The sequence below is a fragment of the Oreochromis niloticus genome, linkage group LG5 (genome assembly GCF_001858045.2).
Source record: "Oreochromis niloticus isolate F11D_XX linkage group LG5, O_niloticus_UMD_NMBU, whole genome shotgun sequence".
Classification (NCBI taxonomy): domain Eukaryota; kingdom Metazoa; phylum Chordata; class Actinopteri; order Cichliformes; family Cichlidae; genus Oreochromis; species Oreochromis niloticus.
Genome location: NC_031970.2, coordinates 30,227,626 through 30,237,891, shown reverse-complemented (window position 1 = coordinate 30,237,891; position 10,266 = coordinate 30,227,626). Strand labels below are relative to the sequence as shown.

General features: G+C 40.7%; 1 protein-coding gene across 1 annotated transcript; it reads right to left on the bottom strand.

Annotated features, from left to right (window-relative positions):
• Positions 1-3,255: 3,255 nt before the first annotated feature.
• Positions 3,256-9,982, bottom strand: uqcrc1 (ubiquinol-cytochrome c reductase core protein 1). The gene is made up of 13 exons (XM_003442669.4): positions 9,825-9,982; positions 8,718-8,858; positions 8,512-8,598; positions 8,266-8,395; positions 7,845-8,043; positions 7,095-7,174; positions 6,875-6,990; positions 6,575-6,718; positions 5,990-6,150; positions 5,812-5,897; positions 4,034-4,122; positions 3,873-3,948; positions 3,256-3,779 (listed from the first exon to the last, which is right to left on the bottom strand). Exons 1-13 carry the CDS (start codon positions 9,885-9,887, stop codon positions 3,715-3,717), a joined length of 1,437 nt encoding a protein of 478 aa, XP_003442717.1. The 5' UTR covers positions 9,888-9,982; the 3' UTR covers positions 3,256-3,714.
• Positions 9,983-10,266: the final 284 nt, after the last annotated feature.

Sequence of the window (10,266 nt, the reverse complement as noted above, 5' to 3'; positions counted from 1 at the left end):
GCTTACGAGCCGTTTCAGTTACCCACAGGTCACAGTAATGTCACACAGCAACAAACAGATGCACTGAGTTGTACCAGCAGCATTATTCAACATGACACAGAGCAGCACATGAACCTAAGACGATGTCATCTGTGTGATTCGAGATAAAGCATACGTCATAGCAGGTCTTACTTGCCCATTCAACTGGCTAATGACGTAGGCTGTTTACAATGAGCCTGATGCGTATCAGAGAGCACTTTATTCTCCGACTGTTCACCCCGCTTAATATTCATGAAATGTTTAAGTTCTAAAGACATTGTTAATAAAACGCAGCAATTGGTAGCAGTAAGGACAGGCTATTAGAGCACAATTGCAAATCCTTATTCACTGTGGCAAAACTGAAGTAGGTAAACTGTGTTTTGGCCATAGATCACAGATTAACCCAACATATCATCTGAAGTCTGAGCACAGATAATACAAATGGCACATCTGGTTTACGAAGACAACATGAATGATAATGTGTTCATTAATGTATAAAAAATTTTCAGAAAAGTAAAAAGTGCTATGTTTACAACACTTCAAAAACTGTGACATTTAAGATTTAAAAGTGAAGGTAGTCTAGTAAGCACATCATCAGTGCTTTAAACGTCCAAGAACCTCCAGACAGAATTATTAGCCCCCACACAGCTTTTCCAAACATCCTGGTTTTATTTTGGATGCTTACATTATTTTACTAATTTACTTTACAAAATCTGCCAGGGTCAAAATTATTAGGCCACCCAATGCTAATTGATAATTGTGAATCCTTTTTGATGGATTAAAGCTTGCAGTCACTTGTTGTGAATTTCAACAAGTCTCAAATACGCTGCCTGAGTAATCTCAGCTCATTCTTCTTTAGCCAATCTGTCAAGCTTCTCTAGATTTGATGGTCTTCTAGCGTGGACTTTGCCCTTCAGTTCACCCCACAGATTTTCAGTGGGATTCAAATGAGGCCAGTCAATAACATTCACTTTGGTCTTCTTCAGGAGCATGTCTTGGGTCGTTATTGTGTTGGAAAACAAAACAATGACCAGACTCAGTTTTGTTGTTTACAGCTTGAGATTTTCTTCAAAATCTTCACATACAGTGGCTTGAACTTTTCCACATTTTGTCACATTACAGCCACAAACATGAATCAATTTTATTGGAATTCCACATGAAAGACCAATACAAAGTGGTGCACACGTGAGAAGTGGAACGAAAATCATACATGATTCCAAACATTTTTTACAAATAAATAACTGAAAAGTGGGGTGTGCGTAATTATTCAGCCCCCTGAGTCAATACTTTGTAGAACCACCTTTTGCTGCAATTACAGCTGCCAGTCTTTTAGGGTATGTCTCTACCAGCTTTGCACATCTACAGACTGAAATCCTTGCCCATTCTTCTTTGCAAAACAGCTCCAGCTCAGTCAGATTAGATGGACAGCGTTTGTGAACAGCAGTCTTCAGATCTTGCCACAGATTCTCAATTGGATTTCGATCTGGACTTTGACTGGGCCATTCTAACACATGGATATGTTTTGTTTTAAACCATTCCATTGTTGCCCTGGCTTTATGTTTAGGGTCGTTGTCCTGCTGGAAGGTGAACCTCCGCCCCAGTCTCTGACCAGAGCACCTTCTTCCACATGTTTGCTGTGTCCCCCACATGGCTTGTGGCAAACTGCAAACGGGACTTCTTATGGTTTTCTGTTAACAATGGCTTTCTTCTTGCCACTCTTCCATAAAGGCCAACTTTGTGCAGTGCACGACTAATAGTTGTCCTATGGACAGATTCCCCCACCTGAGCTGTAGATCTCTGCAGCTCGTCCAGAGTCACCATGGGCCTCTTGGCTGCATTTCTGATCAGCGCTCTCCTTGTTCGGCCTGTGAGTTTAGGTGGACGGCCTTGTCTTGGTAGGTTTACAGTTGTGCCATACTCCTTCCATTTCTGAATGATCGCTTGAACAGTGCTCCGTGGGATGTTCAAGGCTTGAGAAATCTTTTTGTAGCCTAAGCCTGCTTTAAATTTCTCAATAACTTTATCCCTGACCTGTCTGGTGTCTAAATCCAATCGAGAATCTGTGGCAAGGTCTGAAAACTGCTGTTCACAAACGCTGTCCATCTAATCTGACTGAGCTGGAGCTGTTTTGCAAAGAAGAATGGGCAAGAATTTCAGTCTCTAGATGTGCAAAGCTGGTAGAGACATACCCTAAAAGACTGGCAGCTGTAATTGCAGCAAAAGGTGGTTCTACAAAGTATTGACTTAGGGGGCTGAATAATTACGCACACCCCACTTTTCAGTTATTTATTTGTAAAAAATGTTTGGAATCATGTATGATTTTCGTTCCACTTCTCACGTGTACACCACTTTGTATCGGTCTTTCATGTGGAATTCCAATAAAATTGATTCATGTTTGTGGCTGTAATGTGACAAAATGTGGAAAAGTTCAAGGGGGCCGAATACTTTTGCAAGCCACTATATCCTTCTTTCTCCAGATCCACAGCATAATACTCCCACTCCTGTGTTTCACTGTGGGGACGGTGTTCTTTGGGTTGTAGCTGCTCCTTTTTTCTCCAAACATGAGCAGCATCTTTATGGTTAAAAAGCTGTAGCTTCATCTCATCTGTTCTTGTCCTTAGTATACTTCAGTCTGACTTCAAGGTGTCTCTTCTGCATGAATAGTTTTCTCTTGCTAACCTCACAATCCATTCCTGTGCAGTCCTAGTCTTGTTCTGTGGCACACTCTTTGAATTTTTCTTTTAATTTGAAGTGAAAGTTCAAGCCCTTGCTGAAGTTTTTATACAGTCTGTAAATTGGAAGATAACCCTCAGCTTTAACCAGATTTTACAAGTTTCAAGCATCACAAAGTTAAAGTGCATCATTGCACAGCAGTGGTTTGTGCTTTGGCTCAATTAAAAAGTTTTTCCTTCTGCTGAAAAAAAATCTTATGTGGAAACACAATTGATACTTTCTAAAGGAAACTTAAGTTTAGAAATGCTATGTTGAAAAGCCCTTGCTGTGTTTAAAAAGTATTTCCTTAGTAGTCTGATATTACAAACCTATGTTTTAAAAACATTGTGAGGTGTGAATGTGAGTCACAGTAAGACCAGGTTATCGCTTTGCTTATATTGTGTTTGAAGATGTGGCTTTTGCACACCTGTACTGTTTACATTCATATTCAACATTTCTGTATTTAAATAATTTAATCATTAAGAAATCCTTTTGTATGACTAACAAAGGGACACAAGACAAATATTTTACAGTTTTTTTTTTTATTTTTGTTGGAATGAGAGCTTCTGTTATGTACAATAGTGGACAGAAACAAATGTCACAGAAATTATAAATATACTCTTGCTCCATCTGGTGATATTCAGTACTGACCGTATTATGTCACACTGATAATTATTCAATATTCAAGTCAGCCCTCTGTTCCCTTTATAAATCAGTATAAGGTGAGCAGTACCTGTGCAGTACAATCAATATGTAACCAGAATGCAATTTAAAGACAAAATATGCAGATTGGCTGCCCCCTGATGGCTACTGTTAATGAGCTGGTGGGACTAAAACGGGAAGCAGAGGTTGGATGGCTGCCTTTGTTGACACACCAACATGTGGACGATCCACTGTTCACTCTCGCAGAGATAAGGGGAGGAAGGTGAAGTAAGGGTGAGGAAGAAGAGAAGCAAAAATGGAGACACATCATAACTAATCATCTTAGAACCTGAGCCAGTACATCGCACTGCGCATTCTATTGTAGTCCGGTAACTGCTCAACGGGGCCTGGTGGAGAAAAGGAGGGACAGGTTAGAGAAAATAGTTGCAGCATGAGCTGCATCCTTGCTGCGAAGAGACTAAAAGTAGAGCAGAACTCACCGACAGCAGCCACAGCAGGACACTTATCGTAAATATATTTGGAGCAGATGTCACGCACCATCTTGGGAGTCACAGCCTGAAAGGAAAGATTTAGAGTTAAAACGCTCATTCGGGAGAGACTACAGGACTAAGCCAAATCTGAGAAGGTACGGTAAACTTACATCAATCCGAGCATCCCACTCTGCTAGAGGAATACGTCGTCCGTAGTTCAAAATGTGTCTGCCAATGTCGTCACAGATTGGTGTTGTTCCTAGAAGGTAAACAGTAGTGTCAACTTATAATTCATGAGAGCAGTGTGTCAGAGTTCTTAAAAAGACAACATTTTCGTTCTTTTTTCTATGATTAAAACAAACTGTACTGTGTGAGACTTTAGGGGATACAATGTACACAGTATCATCAGGTTGTGTCATTGCTCTCAAATTCATTCTGCTGCTTAATAGTGAACATGTTCAGCTCAAAAACATTTTAGGACTAGAGATGGCACGATACCACTTTTTTATGTCCGATACCGATATCATAAATTTGGATATCTGCCGGTACCGATATGAATCCGATATAGTGTGTTTTTTAATCAATAAAACTGTTTTTTAAATATCTTGCTTCATTTTGTATAAGTTCATACTCAAGTTTAAATAAACAACAACACTAAAGCTATTCTGTTATACCTGTATGTGAAAAATACACTGCACCCAAAATATTTCATAGTTCAGCAATACTGATCAATCTAATAAACTTAAACCTGCTCCATCCTCCCTATTCTGGTATTTTAAAGAGTACTTAGCAGAAATATTAAGCAACCTAACTAATAGGGTTGCAAACTCCCAGCAAAAAAAAAAATAGGGAACCACCCCCCACCCTCCACCTCATGATGCTTAATCGATGTAATCAACTTCAATTTGATGCAGTGTGAAAAAAAATGCACAAAAATAAATTATTTTTCAAGAATAATTAAATAGATTCAACATCTTTCTTCAACAGAATTGCAGACTGCACAGATGGTACCTTCCCAAAGGAAAAAGTACTATAGCTTACTAGGGTATATTAGACTTAACAGTTACTATATACAGTAATGGACTTCTATACATTTTACATCAGATTAAAACTTTCGGTGTAAGATTCAGATAGTTATTTATTAAAAGCTAGACATTTTAAATGAGAATAAGAAAGAAAAGTATGTCTTTGTTCCCCCTTTTCCCTGTTCATGCTCTATCGGCCCCCCTGGCTAAACTTTGCTGGATCCGCCCCTACACAGTTACCAGCCGTCAGCTACGTAGAAAACGATCCTGGTCTAGAAAGTAATATTAAATAAATTCTAACGACAGCTTATCAAGCTTAAACGTGCTGCTGTTGTTCAGCCGCTGGTTTCCTCTTTCTGGTGCAAAGTGGGCCAAAAACAAAGAAGAGAGACGGACTTGCGACAGAAAAGCCGATCAGCTGATCATTAAGCAGTTTCACGATTGAAGTAGCAGCAAGAAGAGGCAGTCGCTCCATACATAGGTTGTTAAGCTTAACGTGGGTACGCTTTACAAACATTCAGAGATGAACTTACTTTACTTCGCTTTACTTCTCTGGGATAACTTTCTCGGAGATGAAATGCTGGCTTGCTAGCGAGGCTACAAATACACACAGCTGCTCAATGTGAGCACACTGCTCCGACGTGCTACGGTTATGAGGCGAGTTACACTGTGTCGCAAGTTTTGTGAGGTGCTTTTTTGATATTTAATGGATCGGATTACATTTTTTATTTCTCTCCGATATCCGATCCAGTAATTTACGTCAGTATCGGACCGATACCGATACCCAATATCGGATCGGTCCGTCTCTATTTAGGACTTTACTTTTTTTTTAAAAGAGCTTATGAAAAATATCTAAAAATTCCAGGTTTTCAACAGTGTGCAAAAACTATGCACGTGTATAATCCATTACAGATATTACGTACCATTGAGCTGTCCAACCAGGCTAGCCTTCAGAGCATTCCTGCCTCTGGCGACATCACTCTCAGTCACTGTGGTGCACAGATTCATCCTGCAGGGAGCAAAATATGAAGGAATTAAACCTTTAACAACAAATCACAGTCTGTGATGTGCATTTCTCTCTGTCCGTGAACCATTACTGACCAGGCATTCTGGGACCAGTGCATCATGTCGTCGATGTTGTTCTTATCGGCCACAAAGTAAATGCCCAGCAGGCCGGTGTCGCTGTAGGAGGAGTGGAAGGCCTGGAAGCTGTGACAGAGGTTGTCCTCCACCGCCAGGCGAGCCAGGCGGCTGCTCAGGTGCTGAAAAAGAGAAGAAAAGGAATATGTTATTATATTTCTTCATAACTAAAGAAGAAACCAAGAATCAAGTTTTTCCAGTTGAACTGCTTCGTGTATTCAATAGCTGACACTCACAATATAATTACAGTATTACTAAAAAAAAAGTACTCTTTTTTTTGTTTAAAGTTTAATCACTTTCTTGTCAGACATAACAAAGACTTGTTCATCTCAGCAAGATCCTCCTTTCTGAGTTTAAATCTCAAATCTGATATATTATACATTGTGGCAGCAACACTTTTTTACCTGAGAACAAATAAAGCTTAAAAGATAAAGAAACAACATGATGATGTCATTTTTGTGGACATTTCAATACTACAGTTACACTTTCATCGTTGCCGTCTTTTCTACACTGTGTTCATTTTAAAAAATAAATAACATTTCCAACCTTTCCACCACCGTAGGTAAGGTCATAGCTGCCGATGATGGCGTTGGCCACCATAAGAGGCACGATGTCTGGACTAGCAGCACTAGCACCCTCCACGGCGATGGCAATGTGTGCCAGGGGCAAAGCATCGTCACGCATACGGATCTGAGGAGAGGAAGAAGACCATTTACCATAATTGTGAATGTCCCTACCATGCCTCATTCTAAACAAGAGCCAGGTTTTTGAAATCTTTATAAACACAAATACTGAAGAAAAAAAAATTAACATGCAGTTTTTGTTTTTTTAATTAACACATCTCACCTCACTGCCAGTAAACCGGCAGGGTGACAACACGGGGACAGCATCTCCCTCGTACTCAAAAGACACTCCACTGAAGTGAGACTTGGCCAAACCAACCAGCTCATCGTGGCTCACACCTGTAGAGGAAACACACCAGATAAGCATCAAGGCTTTCAAGGAAATGTAGAGCACCACAATGCACCGTAATCCGTCATAACAGCGTAAGAGGAAGAACACCTACCTCCAGCAGCAGCGAGCACCATGCGAGGAGCTTTATAGTGGCTGTTGACATAATCCACTAAATCCTGGCGGGTCAGATTCCTGTGAATAGAATAGAACAGAATGCCTTTATTGTCACTATACAGTTGTGCAATGAGATACAGATGTGAGCATTGTATAAAAGATTAGTCATTTTCTTACATAAAGGTGCAAATTGTGTGATTTTTTTGCTGTGTTAGTTAACAACACATATTATAACAACTATCATTAGAGCTGTGCCATATCATATTGTCTGCAATAATACCAGTATAGATATATATGCAATATAAAAATCATTGCGATAGCAAACCGATAGGTGACAATTTAGTAGCTCCAAAAAAACAAAAAAAACCCAAAAAGCACAATATAAGCATATTAACCTCATTGCTGGGTTTCAAAAATGGCAATTTTGATTTTCGTGAAGGTTTCGGGAATCATCAAGTGACAACACTGACTAGCAAGTCGGTGGCATACAGTCTGATGATGTCACATTTTCGGCTCGCCTAAGATCACTTGGAACCCCAGCCAAGTAGGTAGTAAAAGTAGTACCTGGTATCAGGTAGTACCTCCTAATGGAAAACCCTAAAAACTGAGTCAAGCTATACTGGGCCAACCCGAATAGCCCGAGTGGTCTTTCTCCTGACAGCTGTTCTAAGACACAATAATAATAACAATAATAATAATAATAATAATAATAATCTAGAGATATTCATGAGCAGGCAGCTCCTCCCACCTGGCACTGCTGGAGGGGCCCAGCACACTGTGTCCCAGAGCAGTCCCCTGGAAGGCTGTGGCATGCAGCAGGTCCAGGCAAACTTCCTGCAGGTTGCTCTCAACTTCCTCCAACTCACGCAGGACCACGCTCCGCTGCTGCTCGATTTCAGCCTCGTTAAGGGAGCAGCTCTGCACGACTTCTGACAGCAGCTCAACAGCTGGAAAACACAGATGTTGTTCACAACTAAGAGGAGAAATGCACATACTTTGTACTAAAAAACAATGAAAGTTGGAATTTCTTCCCTACATAGTAGAGAACCAAATATAAGTGACTGATTTATTTTTATATTCTCATTCAATATTTTATCTCACTGTGATTTCTTTGCAATCACTGTATTATTATAACTGGAGAACAATCTGTGCATTTTTCTGCCTCTCACCTTTAGGCAGGTCTTTGGTCAGGGTCTTCATATAGTATGCAGTGTGCTCCCGGGAGGTGTAGGCACTCAAGTGAGCACCCATAGACTCCACCTGCTGCTCAAGGGCTGTTTGTGGGTGCTTCTTGGTTCCCTGCAAAGAAGACAAAACACATTTATTGAAGGGGGGATGTAACCTTGGTCATGTTGGATATATAAATTCTACTTTAACAAATAGCCCTGTAGGATAGCAAAGGTCATGAAGTTTACCTTGAAAGCCATGTGCTCCAGGAAAAAGCCTGCTCCATTATTCTTCTCACTCTCGTAGCGACTGCCTGCACTGATCCACAGTCCAACCTGTGACAAAGGAGAGATGGCATGTGCTGAATAAATATGCTGAGGTTTACATGAGTAAAAGTGTCTATCGTGTGCTTAAACAACTCCAACTTATAGCATGATTTATGACGTGTTCTTACAGTGCATGTAGCATGTCCAGTCTCCTCAGATGCAACCCTCAAACCATTGTCCAGTGTAGTAAGACGGGTTTCAGGGGCTCCTAACAGACTCTGGGCATAGCTTACTGAGGCCTGTCCACGCCTCAAGGACAGCAGGATGGGCTGGAGAAGTTACAGATGCAAAACATTACAACAATAAATTTTAAAAAATGACTCTGGAGAACCACTTTTATATTTTATTACACTACATAACATCCCAATATAAGAACATTTGTCCTACAGGTGTACCATCCCAATCATCTGCAAGTTCAAAAGTACTCTCCTGCTAGCAGTGGCTTTTAATTAAAATGATCCATTTTGTTCTGTGTTTACAACTGATTACCTGGGAGGAAAGCGTGTTTTTTCTGACTTTGTATGTGCTAATAGGTAATAAATATCAGTTCATCGGCACAATCGTTATCACCTGCAGTATAAGTGATCAAAAAACGAAAGGCTAACCCCAAATCCCTCTAGAGCAGTTTCTTTTTAAGACGGTACAGCTGTAATGACATGTCAGGGGCTGTCACTAGTAAACAGAACTGTACTGTTATTACAAAATCTGGTAAAATCTTGAATTTATGCCACAAGCATAATCCAACCTGGGTGTTATTACGACGTTTTCATGTTATTTTCGAGTTGACGTGGTAGTTCCTATCCAGCTCTTCAGCCGCATCAACAACAGTCATCATGTGTCTTTCCAAAGTCGCTACCCTATCGGTGCTAGCCTCACTTGTCTTTGAGGGCAAGTGAGGACAAATAGCAAATGTTACCTTGTGAATGACCAAAGGTAACTAAAACGACAATAAGACTGCTTGAAAGATCTTTTATGAAGTGGACAAAGCGCTTTAGGTAGCTGTTATAAGATGTATTGATTCATAAGCCCATTGACCTTGCATTCAGTGATAGCTAACTAATGCTAACCGGTTAGAGACTCTCCATAGCTGTACAGCGGATAGCACAGCTAGCTAGCTTCCTGGCTAGCACGTAACAGAACACTTTTAGTGTTGCGGAAAATAAATCCGGCATTCCGCCAAGATATTCCACATTTTTTAACAAAGTATTCTGTCCAACCTTTAAAGAGATACTTACTCTGTGGGTTTTGGCAAGGGCTCGACCCACAGTGCTCCCCACTCGGCATACGGACGCAGCCATTTCTTCGTACGGTTACAGAAGGCAGTCTCGGCTGTTCGGTTGGTGCTAGATTGGATCTGTCGAAGGGACGACGCTGTGATTGGTTCTTACAGTGTGATGCAGGCGCCAGCACCTCTGCTATTATTGGTTTAGACTTCGTTAGCCGAAGGAAAGCAGCCAATCACAACACAATAGAGTTCCCGCTGATCCAATCTAGTACAACCTAGGCGCGCTCATGTGTCTTCTTCGCCTGGACTTCCCTTACAGTACCGTTGAGCTGTGCATGATCGCCGCCACCTGTTCCCTGTCGTTACTGACAGTTTCTCCATTCTGTTTATCTTCTGTTTGAGGAATTCATTAGAGAGTCACAATGTCAGCGATATTAAATAATATTAAGCCT